At 39.0% G+C, this 24913-nt stretch overlaps 2 protein-coding genes across 5 annotated transcripts in view; one reads left to right on the top strand and one right to left on the bottom strand.

The window, feature by feature from the left end:
• Window positions 1-974: 974 nt before the first annotated feature.
• The window catches only part of MS3_00003469 (uncharacterized protein), a 35356-nt gene continuing 11417 nt past the window's right edge, over window positions 975-24913 (bottom strand). Inside the window, exons 4-5 of the mRNA XM_051211276.1 lie at window positions 13561-24328; window positions 975-13512 (exon numbers count right to left, since the gene is read on the bottom strand). Of these exons, the coding sequence (XP_051071316.1) occupies window positions 8488-9039 (552 nt within the window). The 5' untranslated portion in view covers window positions 9040-13512; window positions 13561-24328 and the 3' untranslated portion in view covers window positions 975-8487. The remainder of the gene's footprint in view (window positions 13513-13560; window positions 24329-24913) is intronic.
• Window positions 1110-22664, top strand: MS3_00003470 (uncharacterized protein). Of its 4 annotated transcripts, none has more exons than XM_051211277.1 (6): window positions 1110-1143; window positions 7241-7498; window positions 19436-19635; window positions 20500-20538; window positions 21822-22033; window positions 22404-22664. In XM_051211277.1, exons 4-6 carry the CDS (start codon window positions 20533-20535, stop codon window positions 22516-22518), a joined length of 333 nt encoding a protein of 110 aa, XP_051071317.1. In that variant the 5' UTR covers window positions 1110-1143; window positions 7241-7498; window positions 19436-19635; window positions 20500-20532; the 3' UTR covers window positions 22519-22664. The 4 variants fall into 4 exon arrangements, with proteins under 4 accessions (XP_051071317.1, XP_051071319.1, XP_035587658.2 ...); XM_051211279.1 differs by having other exon boundaries at window positions 20500-20597; window positions 21949-22033; XM_035733770.2 differs by having other exon boundaries at window positions 1110-1231; window positions 20500-20597.

Raw genomic sequence — 24913 nt, 5'->3', positions numbered from 1 at the left:
AACTTAAGAAACTCCTCTCTAGAAGTATCTCAAGTTGAAAAAGATTTAGGAGTGCTGGTACCCTACGGTTTGAAGTCATACTCTGTGACAAAAATACCTTTCGAGAAAATCTTGCACTGGTAACATTGAAGCGCATTCTTGGCCAGTTTGACAGGAAAACTTTCCACATAATCTTCAACAGTTTTATTCGTCCCCATTCAGAGTACGGAAACATTGTATTTCCTCCCTCACTCCAAAAGGATAAGGACACTCTGGAGCGTATCCAACGGCGAGCCACGAAATCAGTTCTGGGACTCAAAATCAAGCCTTATGAAGGGCGTCTCCAATCACTTGACCTTTACCCATTAGAGTATAGGTGTCTTAGATGTGACCTAATGGCCTACAGTATCATTAACACTCCTGGACATCCCCCCAAACACCTACTTAAGCTCAGTCCCAATACAAATCTAAGGGGTAACACCCAGAAATTGGAGATACAACATAGCAGAATGGACTGTAGACACAACGTCTACTCCTTAAGAGTTATCAAATGCTGGGGTTCGCTGCTGACTGAACTAGTGCAAGCGACTTCCCAGGAGTCATTTAAGAGGAAACTTGACCTATTCTTAAGGACTAAGGATAATATCTTACTATGATTTACCGATTTCTTTTTTTCTAATCCATTATAGTTAATATACCTAGGTCCCTGCCTTGGAGTATTGGTGATCCACTGCTACTAGGCGCGGAAACCCGTTAAGTGGAAGCTTCTTCTATTCCGTCCACAACCATTTGAACCATTTGTTTATTCAAACACCTCATCGTTTCAGTATTAAGAAACTAATTAGCACGTGGTGATTATTGTGTCCCATGCAGGGTTTGTGCTTTGATATATCATATTGTCTTTTATGACCACGTTTTGTTGTATCTGTATGCAGGACCAAAATAAGCGAGGGTTCTGAAGCAAAGATTGGCATGTTTATTTCTTTGAGAGGAATTAGAAAACATCGTTGATGAATTACGATAGTTGAAAGATATAAAAACTCCAATACTATCTAGTCACAAAAACACAGGATTATACAGAGTGTCTTGTTTAAAATAGTTTAGTTGTCCAGTGGTAAATGAGTAGTGCAAAACATATCAAGGGTGTCTGCAGTCCCCTTCAAGGTCAGCATATTAGTATAGAACATCGTTTTCCTTGTATGCTTTAACTTACCACAATGTTCAGTTTTTGACGGAGCATCTAATGACACAAGTTAATATTTTAGTGTCTCGATGATATCGCTTTTTATCTAGTGTTGTGGTTTAAAGCCTCCTTGGTTTCCAGACGTGAGAAAATAGTGAGACTTTGCCATTTTTGTCTTCCTGACCTAGCTATTTCGCTGAATTTTCAGCGGAGTGTCTGCTTTTCGCCTTAATATACAACTAAATGTCAACCTCTGATCTACATTTACGCCAGATAAAATGCAGAGTCTTTTGATAGCACTGAGCAACAATGCCAGGATGTTTGGGATGCGTTTCTCCCCCTCTAAATGCAAGTTGTTGCTTCATGATTGGCCTGTGTCAACACCTGAACTAAGGATAGGGAATGAAATAGTCGAACGCGTTGACAACTTCACTTATCTTGGAAGTCTGATCAGCCATAATGGGTTGGTGTCTGACGAAATCTCAGCACGGATTCGGAAAGCTCGTTTGGCTTTTGCCAACTTACGTCACCTATGGCGAAGACGAAATATCCGTCTATCAATAAAAGGACGAGTATACTGCGCGGCAGTCCGTTCTGTCTTACTTTACGGCAGCGAAACATGGCCATTACGAGTAGAAGATACTCGTAAGCTACTAGTATTTGATCACAAATGTCTTGGAAATATTTCCTACATCTGCTGGGATCATTGGGTTAGTAATAGTGAGGTTAGACGCAGGGTATTAGGGAGTGAGGGTAAATCAGTTGATGGGGTTGTGAATCTTCATCGACTGAGATGGTTGAGCCACATGTTACGTGTGCTTGAACACCGATAACCACGACTCGCAATGTTGACTACTGTTGAGGATGCTTGGAAGAAAGTTAGGGGCGGTCAAACCAAAACATGACATCAGTCCATAAAGTCACTAACTTCTGGTCTGAGCCGTGTTGGTGGATGTATGCTACTTTGTTGGGGTCTACGCGACTATCGCAACCAATGGTTGGAGACCCTGTGTGACATGGCTCACAATCGCGTCGGTGTATACATTCTCTATATTCCCTTGAACTGTGAGATCGAAATAGCTTCATATGTCCCTTTCTATGAACTATTTCTTTCTTTCTATACTATATCCTTACACAAAACCATTCTTTTATATATCACACCATTGAGTTGACTGTTTTTATGAATCCGGTGTTCGTCTTGCTGTGCTAATGAGGTATGGCAACTTGGACCGATGCATATATGTGCTTGGTCCGACGTTGTAGATGACTCACCAAATAGCCTACTACTCACTTAAACTTCCGCGAAGTTCACTCACTACTATGTGCTCAGTCCAAATGTTTCCTTTGTTTGCCTATATTTTTACTACAAAATTAACGTTCAAGCACTAGATTAATTTTCTGAAGTTTAAACCTGGGTAAAGACACTGATTTACAGAAAATGAGACCATAGTTTACAAAGAGGCTAATAACACTCCGACGTTTGCCATACATCTTCTTTGTTAGTGCAAAGTTTGTTTGTTTTTAACCAAGACCTGCAACAACGTCATAGTTGCCTGTTGATATTATTTATTAGGGATGTGTCTTAGTTTTCAACCCAATATGGAATCATACACACTGTCACCACATACGTCTAATTTTCCTCAACGTACTGTATGTAAGTGATATAGTAGATGCATATATAAATGGCAGTCTGTTGGAAGATTAGGATTAAAATACAACCAATTTTATAAACCGGTAGGGCTCCATTGCTACATCGATTTTACTATTCAGAATCTTAGTAACCGTCTTTTGAATTCTGGAATTTAAGACGAACGAAACTTTATGATAATTTCACTTCCGTATTTTTTGTTACCAACACCTAACTGCATAAAGTGTTCGTTAACAATAGACACCACCTATAGAAAAGCAATCAAGGGTTATTATCTAGTTATAACTTACGTTCTTTTCTTTCTATGAGTTTGTATCTCATGTCACAGAAACGACCTTACATTGACATATCAAGATTTTTGAGGGTCTTTTTGTGTGGTACTTAATGATAAACACCATAGTGCTAGTGCACCCAATGATTAAAAACAAAAACGTACACTATTCGTATGCTGCCATAAGACTTACACCTCTGAAATGCCCTTATAGATGTAGTACCAAGTAGCGTACAGTGGCTAGCAGCTTCAGGCTTAATGATGTAGCGCATGAAGGTTTTCGAGTTACCATCCATTATTCTCATCACCATGACCATCTAGATTGTGAAGTAATAATCCAATACATTTAGTGGAACTACGGATTTGTCCATGCCTTCTTGCTGAAGACATGAGTCCAACGTTCCTTTTCAGACGACAAAGGAGAATGGAAACTCGATGATCCAGTATCAATGCTCTGTGGGTTTTTGCGCGCATCAGACTTAGACTAACATTAGCTGCATACCATTAGCACTCATGTTTGATATTATGACATTTAATGGGGAACAGCGTATAGTTATGTGGATCTGAAAAATAGACTTAAATTTCACATTTCAGCCGCAAACCGATTGCCAATAGGTGTTGGCGTGGAAGTCGGCGGTAACGTTTTTGCTTGTGCCGAATTTATTTATATGCATTTATAAATATATATACTTGAATGTCCAGCAAACTGAATTGCAGATATTGAACGTGACTGTTTTCAGCCTGCATTTCAGTTACATCCATGTCTACTGAATTCTACAGATACCCCGATCTCTGTTTCGACGCATCACTACAAAAGATTTATAGGATTGTTATGCTTAACTCTTGGGTTTTTCTGCATTCGATCGCAATGTATTTTCGTCAGTTAAACTATTGGCATGACAGCCGGTCAGTTTACTGAACAAAACCAACAAATCTGTCGCAGTCTACACATATCTATTTGATGCCCCCTTGTACCAATATTTATGTGTTCAAATAAATAAATAAATAAAATAGTCTACACCATCTATAGGAAGTAAGTCTGTGTATATAATTGACCATAGTAGTAGATAATCCCACACCTGATAACCGACCAATTGTTATGTAGTTGAGCACCGTTCTCCACGTACATATCCACAAAGTTAGCAGGATGTAAGAGAAGTTATTCACCAACAAGCCACTTGGTTGCTGCAATAAATACCTGCTTCAACGATTGAATCTACATCTACTGTAACTGCCTTCTCGCGGCACGAGTGTCGTATAGGAAATTGAGAGAACGAAAAGCGAATGACCGGCGCTTTAACTGCGTTGGTGGGTACAAAATACCAACCTAGGGGAGTCGAAAAAACCTGATTCCAAACCAATGGTGTATATGGGCTCCAGGATTATGAGGGAACAAATGGCGTATGAACCTTTTGTTGGTCACCGGCTACCATGGGACTACATCTCCCAACGTCGCTCCATTACCTTGTGGATTAGACCTTTAGAAAAAAAGGCTCGAGTGTGACCCCCTAAGAAAGCCACATGCTTAGGTTTGGAAACCCTGGAAGTATCAAAGCCCTTACACAAATCAATAATAACTACTACTAGCCTGATTGTTATTGTGTGGCACATATGTACTTGGTGTCTCCTTGTACCGATGCTTATGTATTCAAACAAATAACTAACTAACAACCCTTCACAATAACAAAGACCCTCTGGGCACAGGATTTTTCCTGGAACAGAGCGCCCAACAATAAAGGTTAGATAACGGACAGCAGCTTACCTCCCCTACTTCAGGAATTTTACCAACAAAATTCCGATATGCGTATCTGTACACTGCCATTATATCCTCAATCAAATGGAAAAGCAGAGCGATTTATGGACGCCCTCAAACACAACGTTGACAAAATCAAAGGAGGGCGCTCATCGCCAAACGATGCACTACTGAATCAGGAATCCTCACGGGTCGTAGATTGAGAATCCCTCACCTACTACTGGAAAGGATTAGCTATGGGAAAATAACAAAACCGAAAGTCTCAGATTTTGGAATGGGATCTCTCGTGTTCTCCCAACATTACAGATCGAAACGTGACGCATAGGTAGAAAGGTGAGTGACGAGAAGATTCGGTCAGGTAATGTATGAAGTTGGAAAAGACAAACGGACTCCACACCCAATCAATTACAAAGACACGTGTCGTCGATAACATACATGAACAAGCCACTCGATTCTAGAAACACCAATAGGCACACTCGGTCAACCACAGCCCCCGAACAACAGACTAGAAAGGACAGAAATAACACCTTTAGAATTAGTGAGACTACGTCCAAGATGGTGAAGACGACAACGGCGGAGAATGGTTCAGTCTCAAGTGAACCAAGGGGTTATATGTTATTTGAAAGGGGTGTTGTGGGTATTAAATCCATAAGTACGACATTTAGGAAGAAAACAACCTTAAGGTCCATAAATTAATTTATAGCTAGTTCTGCTGAATTAATCTCAGTGCACCTCCATTTGTATTGATTTATTCCGTATGAGTTTGAAAGCCTTTCATCGTATTAATGAGCCCAATGTTACTTAACATTAATATGGTGACTGCTCTGTCGATAATTATTGAAGTTGATCGGTATATTGTTCAGTTTATATTTATTTATTTAAGCACATAAATATTGGTATAAGGAGGCACCGAATATATATGAGCCACGCTTTGTCATTCGATTTGTGTGAGGGATAGAATACTACCCAGGCGCCAAAACTTGAGCACATGGCTTTCTTAGGGGGTCACACTCGAGCCTTTTTTTCTAAAGGTCTAATCCACAAGGTAATGGAGCGACGTTGGGAGATGTAGTCCCATGGTAGCCGGTGACCAACAAAAGGTTCATACGCCATTTGTTCCCTCATAATCCTGGAGCCCATATACACCATTGGTTTGGAATCAGGTTTTTTCGACTCCCCTAGGTTGGTATTTTGTACCCACCAACGCAGTTAAAGCGCCGGTCATTCGCTTTTCGTTCTCTCAATTTCCTATACAACAGCCCCGCTGCCAGAAGACAATGAGTAAGACTTCCCTGATAGTGACTGTATACGCGTGACCATGTGAGAGCGTTTCAAGAGAGGGAGCGAACTCTTCCCATCTTCGGTCGTACCAGGGCATTTGGGGGCTTTAGGGGTACCACGGAGAAAATTTCCGGTCATTTCGAGATCAGATATTTAATACCACTGATCGGGTCCACAGAATCTACGTAAATTCTGCACCATGGATTCACTTTTTCTTTAATAATACTAGCTTCTGGTCACCAGTCAGTTTTAACTTTTATTGAACTCATGTTACTGTTCACCAAATAATATTGCTAAGATTATACATAGTTCATAAAATTAAAGACTAGCGAAACAGCATCTGAAATATCCTATCATCATTCGTGCTCAGTAGAATGTAATCCAAGCTATAAATTGTTTGTTTCAATCAGCCGGTCGCGCACGGCCTTTTCGTGGAAGGTTTTTAATGTGTTAGCTCCGTTCTTCAAAGGGCCTTACCACCGGAGACGGAAATCCGTGAGGTGTGACATTTTTAGGATCGACCTTTTCTAACCCCACCCCTCCTTGTGGGAAGGCAGCATCGCTGCAGATGCTGGTTTCTGAGGGAAACACCTTACTGCTATCACACCTCTGTACAGTCAGCAGTTCGACTTCGCCCTCAGACCTTGAGTTGCTGCTTTTAGTCTTACCGTTCTCTAATCGACCTGCCTGGCATGGTAGAACCTACAGGAACATATGTTCCAGCCAATATAGCTCGGTTGGGTCATCACGATAGGCAAGTCCGACCACCGCGTCAAGGTGGCAGCTTCGGTCGGGATTGTTTTTTTCGGTTTTTATCCTTATTGATTTACGAATGTTTTAGTTTTTGTGTCTTACTTCCCCCTGGAATAAATCTTAGTCAAAATTATTACTATCAGTACATCACACGAAGAAGTTGCGATAGCCAGCAGTATCTACTCTTTTGTTCCGAAAGAATGTCATGGTATGAATCACTTGTATTTGGCGACTTCTGATTTTACCTGACTATAAAACGTGGTGTGGGCTTAAACTTGGGATCCATTTGTTACTCACATGTATGTTTTAGAAATAATTATTAACAGACACAATGTTTTACATAAATTTTTCCATTTGAAATTTATTTTTCAGTATTTCTATGTCAATGCAGGTGACGAAAATTGTTTCAAAACATCGACCAAGGTATAGACAAGCACGCATTGTCTTTCCATTGCTTCTTCCAGTGTTATTTGGTATCGCATCACTACATCCAATTGCTACTGTGCTTACTCTTCTTTTATGTTTGGTCGTATGTTTCAATGTCGTTATTGTAGTCGCTCCACCCACATGTCCCTTAGAAGATACATTCCTTTTCTACAGATCGTCTGATAGGTATGACGGGTTTCTAAGGTGCGTTGCAATATAATTTCCTTAAGCTGGTATGGTATTTTAACGTGGTTGTATTACCAGAAATCTGTTTCTATTTAGATATCATCAATGTTTTTCAGTGGTATGTGACTGCTGTCCATTTATGTTTTGTGAGCAAACGATTACCTTATTTGTATTATCTAGTACCTAGTAAATTTCACAAATTTATATGACCTGTCTTAGTACGTCTAAAATGTCTTTATTTCCATTATTTCAGTGAATATGTACGTCATATCTGTTTCCTTGTGAAACAAATAATACACTAAGTATCTGTCCATTGATATCAGGTCTTATGTCATGGGTAAGCAACTGACCTTCAAAGTTGATATCCTACGATCATTTATGACATTGAATCATGTTCTTTTTCTGCCGATAATTTGTGTATAAGTACGTTATTTTATCAGAGAAAAAACTTACTATTCTGATTAGAGGTTATTTCTTCGATGTCAGTTCATCCATGGTTTTGGACAGACATCGTTTTTGTGTGTACTCATCACTCATCCATATCACATTATTGGGTTCACCTATTTCAGTCAGTCATCTACAACGTCGGACCAAGCACATATATGCATCGGTCCAAGTTGCCATACCTCATTAGCACAGCAAGACGAACACCGGATTCATAAAAACAGTCAACTCAATGGTGTGATATATAAAAGAATGGTTTTGTGTAAGGATATAGTATAGAAAGAAAGAAATAGTTCATAGAAAGGGACATATGAAGCTATTTCGATCTCACAGTTCAAGGGAATATAGAGAATGTATACACCGACGCGATTGTGAGCCATGTCACACAGGGTCTCCAACCATTGGTTGCGATAGTCGCGTAGACCCCAACAAAGTAGCATACATCCACCAACACGGCTCAGACCAGAAGTTAGTGACTTTATGGACTGATGTCATGTTTTGGTTTGACCGCCCCTAACTTTCTTCCAAGCATCCTCAACAGTAGTCAACATTGCGAGTCGTGGTTATCGGTGTTCAAGCACACGTAACATGTGGCTCAACCATCTCAGTCGATGAAGATTCACAACCCCATCAACTGATTTACCCTCACTCCCTAATACCCTGCGTCTAACCTCACTATTACTAACCCAATGATCCCAGCAGATGTAGGAAATATTTCCAAGACATTTGTGATCAAATACTAGTAGCTTACGAGTATCTTCTACTCGTAATGGCCATGTTTCGCTGCCGTAAAGTAAGACAGAACGGACTGCCGCGCAGTATACTCGTCCTTTTATTGATAGACGGATATTTCGTCTTCGCCATAGGTGACGTAAGTTGGCAAAAGCCAAACGAGCTTTCCGAATCCGTGCTGAGATTTCGTCAGACACCAACCCATTATGGCTGATCAGACTTCCAAGATAAGTGAAGTTGTCAACGCGTTCGACTATTTCATTCCCTATCCTTAGTTCAGGTGTTGACACAGGCCAATCATGAAGCAACAACTTGCATTTAGAGGGGAGAAACGCATCCCAAACATCCTGGCATTGTTGCTCAGTGCTACCGAAAGACTGCATTTTGTCAGCGTCTTCACCAAACAGGACTATATCATCTGCGTATTCTAAGTCAGTAAGTGGACCTCCTGGTAGGAGGAGATCAATGCCCGAAAATTCAGTCGACTAGAACGTCATTTCCATCAGTGTGTCTTACTTACTTACGCCTGTTACTCCTAATGGAGCATAGGCCGCCGAACAGCATTCTCCAACCGACTCTGTCCTGAGCCTTCTTTTCTAGTTCCATACAATGCTTGTTCATTTTTCTCATGTCTTTCTCCATTTCCTGGCGTAATACGTTCTTTGGTCTTCCTCTTTTCCTTTGACCTTGAGGATTCTATGTGAGGGCTTGTCTCGTGGTGCAGTTGGGTGCTTTCCTCAATGTGTGTCCTATCCACTTCCAGCGCTTCTTCCTGGTTTCTTCCTCCGCTGAGATCCGATTTCTTCTCTCCCACAGTAGGTTGTTGCTGATAATGTCTGGCCAACGGATTCGAAGTATTTTGCGTAGACATCTGTTAATAAACACTTGTATCTTCGGAATGATGGCTTTCGTAGTTCTTCAGGTTTCCGACCCATACAGTAGAACTGTCTTGACATTTGTATTGAAAATTCTGACCTTGGTGTTGGTTGACAGTTGCTTTGAGTTCCAGATGTTCTTCAGTTGTAAATATGCTGCTCTTGCTTTACCGATCCGTGCCCTCACATTTGCATCACACGCACCATGTTCATCAATGATACTGCCAAATATGTAAAGGTTTTTACATCTTCCAAATCTTCTCCGTCAATTGTGACTGGATTGGTGCATGCTGTGTTGTATCGGAGAATCTTGCTTTGCCCTTCGTGTATATTGAGACGTACTGCTGCTGAGGCTGCTGCCACATTGGTAGTCTTCTGCATTTGTTGTTGCGTTTGCGATAGGAGGGCCAGATCATCTGCGAAGCCTAGATCGTCCAACTACATCCTAGATGTCCACTATATCCCGTGTTTCCCTTCAGATGTTGACGTCTTCATGATCCAGTCGACCACCAGAAGAAAGAGAAAGGGTGAGAGTAAGCAACCTTGCCTAACACCGGTCTTCACTTCAAACGACTTTGTCAACTGTCCACCATGCACAATTTTGCAGTTTAATCCATCATAGGAATTCCGTATGATATTGACTATCTTCTGAGACACGCCGTAGTATCGAAAAAGCTTTCATAGTGTTGTTCTGTCCACGCTATCAAATGCTTTCTCGTAGTCAATGAAGTTGATGTAGAGTGATGAATTCCATTCAATTGATTGTTCCACAATGGTCCGTAGAGTTGCGATTTGGTCTGTACACGATCGATCTTTACGGAATCCAGTCTGTTGGTCTCGAAGTTGGGCGTCCACAGAGTCCTTCACTCTGTTTAACAATACCCTGTTGAAGACTTTTCCTTGTATTGAGAGAAGAGTGATGCCCCTGTAGTTATCACAGTTGCTGAGATCGCCTTTCTTTGGTATTTTGACCAGAAGTCCTTCTTTCCAGTCTGTTGGTACTTGTTCCTCATCCCAAATCCTGCTGAAGAGAATGTGGAGTATCCTTGCAGTTGCCGCTACGTCTGCCTTCAGTGCCTCTGCTGGAATGTTGTCTGATCCTGCTGCTTTGCCACTCTTGATTTGTCTGACAGCCATGCTGCTGTCTTTAATTGTTGGTGGGCCAACATTTGGAGGTCCGTGGGTGGGTTCAGTGGAGCTGGTCGATTCAAGAGTTCTTTGAAGTGTTCTACCCACCAGTTTCGTTGTTCTTCAATGTTGGTGATTACTTTGCCTTCCTTGCTTTTCACTGGTCGATGCGGTTTACGGTGATTTCCAGAGAGTTTCTTTGTTGTGTCATACAATTGTCCCATGTTTCCTTCTCTTGCAGCCTTTTCCGCCGTCATTGCTAAATCTTCCACATGTTGACGTTTGTCGATTCTAATGCTCCTCTTCACTTGCTTGTTTACTTCTGTGTATTCAGCTTGTGCCTTAGTTTTCTCTGCTCTTGTTCGGCGGGTATTGATTGCCTTCTTGTTCCTCCTTTCTTGAATCTTATCCAGTTTATCAACAGTGATCCATTCCTTGTGATGATGCTTCATATCCGGTGTTGTCCATTCCAACCTTGGTATTTAAATCTCCCATCAAAATGGTCAGGTCCTTTGTTGGGCACTTCTCGACGATTGACTGCAGCCTATTGTAGAATTGATCTTTAGCGTCTTCATTGTAGTCGTTGGTAGGCGCATAAAATTGGATAACGTTCATTGAAATGCCCTCTTTCTTTGTTTTGAGGGACGCTTTGATGATCCTTGGTCCATGAGATTCCCATCCTATAAGTGCATTTTGTGCTTGTTTGGACAGCATCAATGCAACTCCTTGTGTATGTGGGGCATTTTCTTCTTCATGGCCGGAGTATAACAGAAGCTCCCCTGAAGCTAGTCGTTGTTGTCCAACTTTCGTCCAAAGTGTTTCACTGATCTCAAGCACCTCTAGCTTGTGTATCGTATATCCTGGGACCATCGAGTAAGTAACGCAGTTGTTAGGAAACGGGTACCAGGTAAGGATGGCAAATCCATTGGTGAAGTAGTAAAACTTCATCAGTTGAGATGGCTGAGACACGTGTTTCGTATGCCCAACTACCGACTGCCTCGACGAGCGATGTTTTATGGTATATGAGTAGGTTGGAAGAAAGCTAGGGGCGGCCAGATCAAAATATGGCACAAATCCATGAAGTCACTGACAAGTGGACTGAGCCATGTTGGTAGGTGTAGACTACCTGGTTGGGGACCGCGAGATGATAGCAACCGATTGTGCTGAGAATTCTATATTGTACCAAAATATAATATTGAATAAAGCCATTAATAATATTAATAATAATAATAATAATAATAATAATAATAATAATAATAATAATAATAATAATAATAATAATGACATGGCTCAAAATCGTGTGCAATGGTGCAGGTGCATCCACTCTTTGTGTTCTCCCAAAGTCTAATCTCCTGAGTCTACCTTGTCCCCTTTTTTCTCTTTCCAGATTTATTTCATTGGATTATATTCCTTGAATAACATCTTCAAACCCTAATCTTTCCGATTACTGCTTATACTCATACTACCTCTACCACTACGGGATTTGAATCGACAACTGCATCTCTGTGCTAATGTGGTATGACAACTCGAACTGATGTACGTACGTACAAAGTTCTACGTTGTTACTAACTGACTGACTTGTGAAGAATGAACCTAGGAAAATCAAACTGGTTTTAGACCTGTATGTAGATGCACCAATCAAATGTTCAACCTTCGTCAGGTTTCGGAACACAGATATGATTACCGACCATAGTGGTATTTCCTAACTTGAAGGTAGTATTTGAATTGGTCAAGCGATAGCTCAATATTAAGTAATATTCTTTAAGGTCACGAAATCCCTTTATGCTTATTTGAATTCTTCGTTTAGCTCTTCAAAGGTAGATCATCAACTAGATTTACCTATTGAGTTAGAATACGCAAATGACAACTTTATTTACTGATTACATCTGAAGCCAGCCTGATTTTCTCGTGTTTGTAGTTCACAAATTTCTCTTAGGCGCCCGATAATTATTGAGTCTAGTATTTTAGATGCTACATAAGTCAAACTAATACCTCGATGGTTATCACAGGATGGTTTTGACCCCTTCTTATATATTGGGACGACCAGTAATTGCGACCAGTCAGATGGGATCACGTCTAACTCCCAGATCTTAGCTAAAATATTAGTCAACCTAATCGCTAAGACTAGATCATCATCCTTAAAGACCTCTGGAGTTAATCCGTCTGGATGGTGGGTAGTTATAGAGTAGCTGAAGGCCAGCCGAATTGCTCCTTAGTGTTTCATCTATCGTTCTGAACGTCTGGGCTGGGAACAGATAAGTGTCGTCTTTTTCCGAGATAGTCTCACTTACATTTGGCTTCTTGATTCTAGTTTCTTCTATGAGTCTGAAGAACTGTCTTGTTGTTCTTGGAATCTCAGTCACTCAGTCAGTAACAACGTAGAACTTCGTACGTACGTATATCGGTTCGAGTTGCCATACCACATTAGCCTAAAGATGCAGTTGTCGATTCAAATCCCGTAGTGGTAGAGGTAGCAAGAGTATAAGCAGAAATCGGAAAGATGTGTCCCAACTTGAGTCTATGGGTTTTTGTGAGGCATTCTACACTGATATATCGAATTATTCATCTGGTGTATAATTACTGAACAGGGACGTTACAGTGAGAGAAAACTAATGTTAGATTTTAAAATTCTTACTTGTTTGTTGGCTAGCTTTGCTGTATTCTTGCGAAGAACAATACTGGAACATCGCGGACAAAGAATGTTGAATTGATTGTATCCATTCTGAGTTATTTGATCATTAGCGTCAGTTGAGTCACAAAATCTGACAAATCTCAGTGTAAGTAAAACACTTAACTTACTGTACAGACGACATTCAGTGAACTTTATTCTGGTAGACAAAACGTCTTAGTAAACTGCAATAAAATTTCATAAACGATTGAAAAGTTATTGCCGATTCATACATTACCGTGATTTACATTGATCAAGCAAAGTAAAGAATTTCACTTAACCTCGATAAGACATGTGATTCCACATTTCCAAGTTGAATATTTAATGAATTCACTTAATCACTACGTTATGGATTTAATTCAACAGACTATGGTACAGTGATTAATGATTGCATCGAAGGTAATGTTCACACCTTGTATGCAATCACTTGGTTGAATTCGTATTAGATAACCAGTTTTCCTTTTAGGTCCCTTAATAAGAAATATCCTTACACGGTGTGGAAGAATGGGAAGGTACAACCACCACTAGATACTCGAAAGGTAAACAGCTCCAATTGCTCATATAAACGAGGTGAAGTCAAATGGATGGCTGTTCTGGGATCGTTTATGTGCGTTTCGCAGACAGCACACATCGATCGCACGAGATTCTGAAGTCAGCCAAAAAACAACATCCAATCAGCTATAACGTAGGACCAGTTAAATATATATATTGGTCCAAGTTGTCATACCTCATTAGCACAACACTATGAACAACAAATTCATAGCAGTTAACTCACTGGTATTAAAAATCAGCTACGTTAATTCATATTATTAGTTTAGGCACTGATGCAAATATGTCTTGAAGTAATAATATGGAGTTGGAGCGGGAAACATTCATCCTAAAAGGCTAGGAATACTGTCAAAGGCGATTAAGAAACGTTGAGTTTCGTCGGTCTTCACAAAATAGAGCTGCGTGGTACCCATGGAGTTAATCCATTTGGATGGTGGGTAGTTGTAGAGTAGCTGAAGGCCAGTTGAACTGCTCTTTAAAGTTTTTCATTTATCGTTCTGAACGTCTGGGCTGGGAACAGATAAGTGTCGTCTTTTTCCGAGACAGTCTCACTTACATTTGACTTTTTGGTTCCAGTTTTTTATTAGTCTGAAGAACCGTCTTGTTGTTCCTGGAATCTAGTTTCGGCTTTCTCATCACTCAATTAAATTCTAATGTGTCTTCTTAGTATGGCTTTTCCGCGTCGAGTGAGGCGCAAGCAAGTGCGTGCTCGTATTAGAGCATGATCAGAGTCTAAACATGTACTCCAGAACGAGCGGTAGTCTTCTATCGAGCCTCTCCTGCGATAACTGATGGCTATATGGTGTATTTGAGTCCATCGTTTGTTTGGTGCAAGGGGTCGCCATGTTAAACTATGTCTCTCCTTATGCTTTAAATTAGTGCTTGCTAAAAATAAACGATTGTCTGAGCACAGTTGCAACAAACGATCACCATTATCTATTCATTGAGCCAAAATACCCATCTAAATTTCCTTCTGTTTGGTTTAACCTACCTATATACCTGGGCATTAAATTCACCTGCTACGAGTACTATGTCTGAGCGTTTAGCTTTATGAAGAAGTTCAGAAAGCTTTCTGTAAAAGCCATCTTTCACTTCATCCAGGCTGCAGTCAGTGGGAGCGTAGGCAGAAACGACGGAAAAGCATCGACGTGTGTCCCTATTCTTCCAAATTCCTACGCAGCCGTTTAGCCGAACAGCACATAGGCAACTGTTAACGGGAATCCACTCTAATAGTGCTTGTTCCGCCCTCGTACTTAGTGCTATGCCTACGACCGTCAGTCCACGAGAACTAATCATCGGGTCGCCAGTTACACTGAGGGTGTATCTCGTCGGCTCTCCGTTTTGCCGAGGTGAGGTCAAGTGAATGGCCACACTAGGATCCTGTATACGTGTTTCAGAGACGTAGCATACATCAATGGTACGAGGTTCTAGGGTCTTAGTCAAGGAGGCCTAGTGGCCGACTTGACATAAGGTGCGTACGTTAAAGGCTCCAATGTGTAGTTTGGAGGGAGGTTTCAGTAGACCTGGAACAGTTTTGCGCACTAGGACCGTTGGCCATGCTGACACTTGAGGAGGAAGCCAAAAGAGGAAGTCTAGTGTTGAAGGTCGATGTATGAGGAATTATAGGAACTGGAGAGGTTGGTGATGAATACAGTGGTCTTAAGGGCGGTTATCAACTCCTGGTTGCCCACACCGTGGACAGTTTTTTTTGGAGGTACCTGAAAGGGGAATTGGATTAAAGGTGGTCTTAGTGAACTGAGAGCGTGACCCCAGTGCCCAAAGGACAACTGCCTGAGATCGGTCACGAACGACGTTTTCGCGGGCAGGTTTTGCGTTAGCTGCGTACTTGTTGAGAACTTACCGACGGAGAAGGGAATCCACGGGATTTGGCGAAGCGTGCATTTTTTAGGTTGTCCTTTTCTAACCCCACCCTTCCTTTCTGGGAAGGCAGCGTCGCTGTTATGCTGGTTGTCTGAAGGAAACACCTTACTGCCGTCACACCTCTGTACAGTAAGAGTACGACTTCGCCTTCGGACCTTGGGTTTGTTGCTTTTACCGCTCTTCAACCGACCTGTCTGGCATGGTAGGACCTTGAGGAACGATTGTTGCAGCCAGTATATTTCGATTGCTTCATCACGATAGGCAAGCCCGACTACCAAGTCAAGGTAGCAACAAAAATAGTCCACTTTTCCCCTTTAGTCCTAACGGAGAGGTGTGGTGATCGTGAATGAACAATCTAGTAGTAGTGATTGTAAACGTTGAGCGATAGGTGTAAATTGGATGAATCTACATTTAAATACTCATAATTGCATAGTACAAATAATAAACTACCGTATATATCCCTCTAAATAGTTTATCTTTAGAAAGCAATGATAAGTAATATTAGAGAACTCTACCTACATATCAAGAAAAAATATTGAGGAGTTAGATGTTATTGAGATTATCTAGAAAAAGGGCGTAACAGTTACTACCAATCCAGCAAATTAGACAGATAAGGATCCCGACCGTATCTGTTACTTTGATGTGGTGGTCGGTCTTCCCTATCGTGATCACTCAACCAAGCCATATTGGCTGGAACACATGTTCTCTTAGGTCCCACTATGCAGGCAGGTGGGTTGGGGAACGGTAAGGATAAAAGCAGCAACTTAAGGTCCGAGGCGAATTCATACCTCTGACTGTAGAGCGGTATGACAGCAATCTCTCTTAGACAACCAGTGTTTTCAGTTGTGCTCCCCGTTTACAGCAGAAGGGTAGGGTTAAAAATGATCGACCTTAAAAATGTCACTCCTCACCATACCCCACAGATTTCCATCTCCGACGGTTAGGCATTTTAAAATGTGAAGCTAACTTATCAAATACATCTCGTGCGCGACTGGCCTCAGGCAGTTGTCCCTTGGACTGTGTGGTTACGTTGACGGGTCTCTAAGATCACCACTGACCCGGATTCTTTTCAGATCCGTCAATAAGAAATACCCTTACATCGTGTGAGCAGTCAGGAAGTGACAACCGTCCTCATACCCTTAACGGCACCCCAAAATCATTTAATTCATGACAAAGCCCTTCGCTCAAATACTAATACTTCCAGTGTCCCCATGACTAACCATTCTCGCATATCTTTATCACCACGCGCCACAAATCCTAATGATTTGAGTCCACAAAATGTTATGTTGGGCTTAATCTTTGGGCATCGTACTAATATCCTAAGTACAAATTTATCTAGACGTGGTAATAAAACCTCCAGTCACAACCATACAAAAGTAAACTTGTCAAACAAAATTTAATTTTTACAATAACCTCCCTGCTTAATAATTTGTTTCTTTGTGTGTTTTCAAAACCGGAGAAATATTCTGGAAGCGGAACATATTCCTTTTTTCCCTTGTTACAATCAAATATATGACGCATTTAGTGATAATAACTAACTTATGAAAAATAGTATTGATTGAAGCTCAATGGGACCGTCAGAACAAACAACCGTTTGTCAACAAAATTTGTGGTTGCATACATATTTTAGAATTGAATGACAAATAGGAATGTGTAACCAAGTTGCACCTTAAAATGTCGAATTTTAGTGCCAACACTGTATTTCAAATTATCACTATTTACGTATTCGTAGGTAAAACATTCTTGTATTTTTAATGTTATGGATAATACATCACATAAAGTCAAAAATTATTCCTTGAATTGCATGCGATGACTTACAAAGACAATTTCATTAGTAACAATATTTGGCCCGCTGATTATCCGTGATTTATCTGCTAAGTCTTCATACTGTTAGGCTGTTTGGATTAAGTAGTCCCAAGTTGACCAGTACTCTTTTAAAGAATGATTCACTTTCACCTGTATCGTTTAACTGTTTCAAAATCAGATCCCTAAATGCCTTATCTTTTGCTATCTTACGATCTACATCATCACCTGTCTCTACTAATGTGAGGTTCCTTCCGATCCTGCAAACAATTCGAATTAAAGAAACGTCGTATTTTTCTTGAAATCTTTTTCACTAAGCGGGAACTGGACTTCGGTAGCAAACATTTAAAATATCTGGTTATAAATTCGCATTGTATTTAAAAAGCCGATATAATCTCACTGTAATCGCTAACTTGATCCAACAAGGCTGGCTTCATGTGTTACTTTACATGTAACTAAAAAAGTGGCCGAATAATATGGTTGTCAACTTAATTCTTGTGTAAAAACATATGGTCATAACCTAGAAGCGTCGTAATATGTGATCATGTTTGTTCTCACGCTTTCTCCTACACCTATTGAGACTGCATCCAAGTTAAGAAAATAATCCAGTGTAGCTAAAAGATCAAATAACATAAAGACGTTGATATTTTCAAAATACAGATAAGTCTGATAACTGTTTGTTAGTGCATAATACTCACTTATAGTCAGTGGATTTAGATTCCACGTTGAATGTCTCAGTACTGGACATAATTTGGTTCAACAACTACACTTTTGAATCAGTACTTTTGTACATATGAAGACAAATTCAATAGCATTATACTTGATCTATCACAGCGAGGGATAAGTATTAATGGTATCATAAGTGGCACAAATGGTCATATCGTATCTAGTTGTGTTAAGATCAGATGAATTCAGTGTTTTTTATTACAAATAACTCCATCAATTGGAACGTTTTTTGAGGGTTTTTATTTAATAAAATAATCCCAATTAAATATCTGCATGTTGGTACGAGTTGTTAAGATTTTTCGACATCACAGAAGGCATGTTTAGAACTCACTATTTTATTTCTCCTGTATTGATAACCTACGCCGGATAAGCATTTTATTTGTTAATTTAGTCTCATTGTTTGGCTGGAATGTTGCCACTACGTTCCAAATACAACGTTTACTGTCATTAACTGTCTTCAGAACAATTCCCTTTCTTTGTGATTACTCATGAGGTTAAGTCACCAACTGAAATGTCCCGGACATATTCGATTTATCCTTACCTGTCATGACAATAGGTGCCAGGAAGCTGGGAAAAATGCATAGTGTCCAGACAAAAGCTGCTAGGAACTAGACACTTCCTACCGGTTGCATTTATGCCAATAAAGTAAATCCTACCCGCACCACTTGCAAATTTTAGACAACTGGATAGATCATTAACAAATCTCTTTACAATATCTAGTTTTTTATGCCACCTCCCCTTGAATCAATGCAGTTGTACCACATGACTGAGTTAATAACATCATCAAATTATCTCTTGATATCAGATTTTTTAATTCAAGCTATTCATATTTTGGTACACTTTTTTATTTGCGTATTCTAATTTGTGGGAAGGTTTAACTATAAATGAGGCAACTCCTAGTGTTTCCCGGCAGTTTTATTTTATTCAACTTAAAACACATTACGTGCAACATGTGCCTAAATGGAATAAGAGCATCTTGATTGTAAGCAAATGTGATATTCATTCGTAAACGACTTATGATTATTGGAAATCCATCAATTTAACTCGAGTTGTTCGTAAATTTGCAAAACAGTGAACCAAATACTGAAGTCTTTAATTCAAATTCACTGATAAAAAACTTACCTGTTTTTTTTGTTTCTTTCCACAAAGTGATACTAATGTGATTTACAAATGTTCAGTTACTACTCTTTTGTTATGGTATTTCACAATGCTTATACCTGTAAATTTGGAGAATAAGCTACTCTATAGAGAAATAATAATGTACAATATTCTCGTTGTGGTTTGCTTACACCTTGTGCAAATTATACGAAATATACATACACGCAGTCTTCACCATACAATCCTGTCAAGTTAGTTTGCTTTTGTTTGTAATTTGTTAGGTAGGTAGATTTAGCTGTAGGAAGTTTTCTTTGGCATATATTTGTGACCCTCAAGGAGTTTTAGTGTTACTAATGAAGCAGGTAATATGGAGTACAAATCTGTGACCATTCGGTTAAAATCTGGACATTAAAACCACCTCTAATTTTTAGCCATAGTTGATGTGTAAACAGAGTATCTATGTAATCCGGTGGTCAACCAAGACATGCTATTCTAACTTGTCCACACTAAGTGGAATATTAGTATAGGTCGGAAGTTATACGCTGACTAAATGAAAACCGCTAACGACTGAACTAAACAGTGTGAATAGAGATAAACAATACTTAGACACATTATCATCTGTTGATACAAGTCATCTAAATTTCGTGTATACGTGCGTGGCTTACATTGAAACCAATACACGGAATTTATTGACAACGAAAGGCTACTTACCTAAAGTGATCGCCTTTAGAGGTTTTAGGAAATGCAACGTAGTCCTGGTAAGTGTAAAAGACTAAAGGAATCTAGAAACCTCAGTCGTAATGAGGCATCGTTGAGAAGGCTCTCCTTCCAGCATCGAAATCCATTGTAAAACGAATCGACTTAAATAAATAGCTACGTTAACCCAAATATTTCGGGTTAATTCAAATGTTATATACACTGATGGGTTTTAATGGAGTTACACCTTGACAATCTATGTACAGACGTCGAAATTTTGGGATCATTACGTTGGCTATAATTACTTGAGATCCCTCATGGGTTGATATGCTCTAAAATTTGATTTTTGTTCTGTAATTTTTATACGAAAAATTCCCTTACAAAAGAATGTTTCTGTTACGTCAAATATTTGTTATTAGATTCCCAATATCTTGGAAATAAACCAGAGAAAAATGGAAGTAAGCTCACTGTATTTGGGTTATGGAAACACACTGTATGTATATTTCGTGATACTAATGTGAGTGACGTTTGCTTTTTCCCATTGGCATAGTTCAAAGGTCGTCAGTTAAGTTTTTTAAAAGTAGAAACCGCAAAACCACCATTTTATGTTCTGGGAGTAGCTGGTTAGCAAATATTAAAAGTTTCAGTGCAACACACGAGTCTCTATACATGAGCGTATATGAAACGCATACATAATATCATCTATATGTATACATAGAAAGTAACCAAACGCTTAGAAAAATTATATGACCCAAGTTGAAAATCAAATCGTTTAGCAAATATTTCACCTCAATTACATTGCGGAACCATTTACCATTGATTTATTTTGTGCAGTATACACATGTTTTTGCACCGACAAGTAAAGTGATCAGGTCAAATTGATTGGGGTTAGTCGTCACCTAAGAATTAAAATTTTCAAGCTTCACGAGATCACTAATTTAATCTACAGAGGTTATGTTAAAAAACGTAGTCAAAAACCTCAATTACTTGATATTATGATGGAAACACGCTGTTTCAGGTGACAGATATCTGACTAGTTGCTGAATTTCATGGTTAGAATTTCTGAGTGGCGGCGCTGTCCACTAGGTTATCACACCCTAAATTCCCTATCGTGAGAACCCATACGGCGTGCATTTTTTTTCACTTAAATTTCGCAGATTATTGCAAATGATATTCATTTCTCCAGTTTGGATGTTGAATCATATGTTCAAACCTAATCATTTGTGATATCACTAATTGCTAAGTGAATAACACTGCCGCTTTAACATCACTTCGATATACAAATCGATGAATTGTTTAAATGGCCTTCACTTCATGACATACAGTTTTGTTATCTGATGTACTCACTCATACATCAACCATGCTAGAAGTATTTGCAAACCTACACCTCACTTGTATTCCATGCCTATCAACCTGAATATGAGGCACTACCGCATAACATAAACTGGGGTTATTCACATCGTACGTTAACCTAAGAACTAAATCTTGTGGAGGAGTATATATGCAACAATCAGATACCAGTCCTCGAAGTTACTTTCGAGTTGGCCCAAAGTAAGTAAAAAAAATCCATTGTTAATAAAGAAATGATACAATTTGTCACATTTCGCGGTTCAATCCAAATCTGTTTAACACTGACTCTTGAAACCCGTACACTTTGTGCACTACAAAAAATTATCTGAAGAGTTGTGCATTAAATTTATTTAATGAAATCCTTTTGCTTTTATCGTTTATATATCTCAAGAAACAAAATTTCGAAGGAGATTGGTATTTTTCGTGTATGAATATATTTGTCAGCAAGTCTAATCGTGCTTGGTCCATCGTTTTACTGACTGTTTGTGTTACGCTCACTTTCTACTCTACTAATTTAGCCCTCACATCTGTGTGCACACCAAAAATATACTTCGATTGGTTTTTACTTCCACATGATTGCACCTTCATTTATGATGTTTATAGGTAGGTTGTGAAAAAGATTAACTGACATTATTTTCTGTGTAAACAATTGTTTGGAGTGGTAGTTTTCTAATTGCTACTTAATTTCGACTGTCTGCCGTAAACTAAGCTAAGATTCACTTTCTGTGAACATGTGTGAGCTCGTATATATCATCCGTATTGGGAATTTTTAAAGCATTGGAAGAACTAGTTTGTCAGCTAATATACTATACATCATTTGAGGGACAATATTTTTGGGCGGAAAAGGTGCGATCTTTAAGCTATGATACTCATTACACTGCATTTTTTAGCGGGCACACAAGTCGAGTAAATTTTGTAATGCAACTCATGTTTATATATATTAAGTCATTTTCTTTCCTTTTTATCATTTCAGCAGAGCCTGGGTATTTGTAACAGGATTATTTTGGTTAATGACATCTGTTATACCTATAAGTTTTCTTTTCCATGAACTTGCTGTCTATATACGGCGCCGTTCAAAAAACTGGTAGAATTTCTTAACCGTTTAGTTAATTAACATCTTATACTTTGAATTATTACCCAAAGTTTTGTAACTGAAGTTCTGTGATATCAATTTTTTTCCATAGTGATTACCACAAATTTCACATAGTGGCCTAAATATATAATGAATACGATACCAATGTTTTTTGAGTTTCACGTCCAGCGGTTAAAATGTTGAAAATGCTTAGTAGTTGTTTAATGAATTTGTGAGTTATTGTTTAGCAATAGACAGTATACTTGGGGAGTATATGTCTACTCCTAAAGTCCTTAGATCCTTAAAATACTATACATCCACCTTCGAAGTTATCAGTGAAATTATTTCAATAAAGCACTTTTTAGAGGGATATGATATTTAAAATTAACCCAACATTTATTCTCTTTATAGATCTCGTACTTATTAATTCGCTTTCGAATCCTTTAAGTCTTTCTGCCAAGTATGTGGAAAAAGTAAACTTGAACGACTTGAAAATACAAGCGCACGTTAATTTCATTGTCACTGGTTTGGCGTTACATCCATCAATAAAAATGGTACTTGACAAAAATGCAAAGTTGCATTTGAATAAATCCAGATTCTCCACATGCTAAGATGAGTAGTAAGTCAAAATACATTATACGAAAAATATATGGATGTTCAACCAAAGTGCCTTCAAACTGCTTTGTTGAGTAGTTAACTGGAAACCTCACCATCGATATCTATTACTTTCCCATATTCTCGCTAAAGGAGATTCTGTCCAGAATAATTAACCATGTTCTGAATCACCAGATGCTTTTCCTTAGAAATTTAAAAGTAATACTTGGTGAGCAGCGCTGACGGTAGTGAGACTATAATTTATGGACGACTTCGAGCGACGCTAAAAAGACCTTGAGAGTGTCCACGTACATATTACGTCCAAATCGGTGTTATAAGCCAGTATGGGGAATTACGATTAGTATTTACAGTTGATAGTTAGGGTTAGGAATTAGATTGAAGCTTTTCATCACGAACTGACATCAGCTATAATCCCGAAACTCTTTAGCCACATAAATAAATTAATTTTGCGCCGAAATTTAAGACCTGTTATCGTAAGTCTGATTGATCCGTCCATAAATTATAGTCTCGTCCTGATGGTCTGTTGTCTAAAACGTTTCCAATGATGACCGAATGGTAGAGACAATTAGCCACTGAATAGCTGCATGGCATAATTAGTAACTCCATCATGGATTACTCCTAATGGTTTGATCTAATATTAAGGAAAACTACCCAAGAATTTTATGCCACATGTCAGTGAGTAAATCATATGGAATACAAACTTGAAAATCAAACGATAATTATAAAATAATGTCACTAAGAATACGAAAGATTACTTGCAGGAATAAAAATGTAATCCTTTTAGTGGCAAATAATACAAAACTCGATTAATTTAGTTTATTGGGACTGGTCTGCTGACAGTTTTACACTGGTGAGCGTTCAGTAAGTAGGATTTTTTCTCAAAGGCGAACCATACTATTGATACAGCATCATTTGAATAGTGCTTCATTAAGTACTTATTTTTTACAGCTTGATTTACCTTCAGTAGTGGTACGGGTTAGCGCAATATAATATGCATTAGTTGGACCTTCCTGAGTATCATGGAAACCCAATGGCCCAAGATCGCAATCAGCACACGTTAGGTAACGAAATGTGCTTACGCTGTTTGTAAATCCAACATTTTCAAATGCGTACATATCGTTAACACACCAAAATTCTTCAGTTAGTTCCGTAGGGAATTCTTTGGAGGGATTAGATAGTTCCGATTTTTTAGCAAATACGGGCAAGTTGTGCTAAAAAGAACAGGAGAATACTTCCTTATTCAGACTGTTCCAAGGATAGACGTAGTGTTTCTTTGCTGAATGTGAACTGAGTATTAAACAGAAAATTTAAAATTTATTGACTCCGAAATGTCATTCTATTTGTTGCACAGAATGGTGTTAGGAATTGGTCCCTTTATTGACGTTGAACACCAACAACGGGACAGCAGTTATCTCTACTTGATATAAGCTAGGAATCTTATAATGCGGTTAACAAAGCATCTGGGAGCTTGTTAGAAAAGTGTGGTTGCTAAGTGTCAACACCCTGGGATTTTTATATCTTGTCACAAACGCGATGTTAGCAGATGATGGAATTTTTACACTAAAAAGTAGTACAGTGACAATATACTAAAGCAGTTGATGTGACAACCAAGATTGTCTATTGACACTCTGATCTGCTTTTTTCGTAGAATGAATAAGAAATTTTATTAAATGAACAAAAATTGAGGGTGCAACTAAGCTATGCATTCTGTAGGTTTAGTTGGCTTATATATTTTTGACAATCACTAATGTACTTTGACAAATTATGTCCAACCTGTTATATTTGTTTCGTACCAG

The sequence above is a fragment of the Schistosoma haematobium genome, chromosome ZW (genome assembly GCF_000699445.3).
Source record: "Schistosoma haematobium chromosome ZW, whole genome shotgun sequence".
Taxonomy (NCBI): domain Eukaryota; kingdom Metazoa; phylum Platyhelminthes; class Trematoda; order Strigeidida; family Schistosomatidae; genus Schistosoma; species Schistosoma haematobium.
Note: the sequence above shows the minus strand (reverse complement) of the source record. Positions and strands in the feature narration are given on the sequence as shown.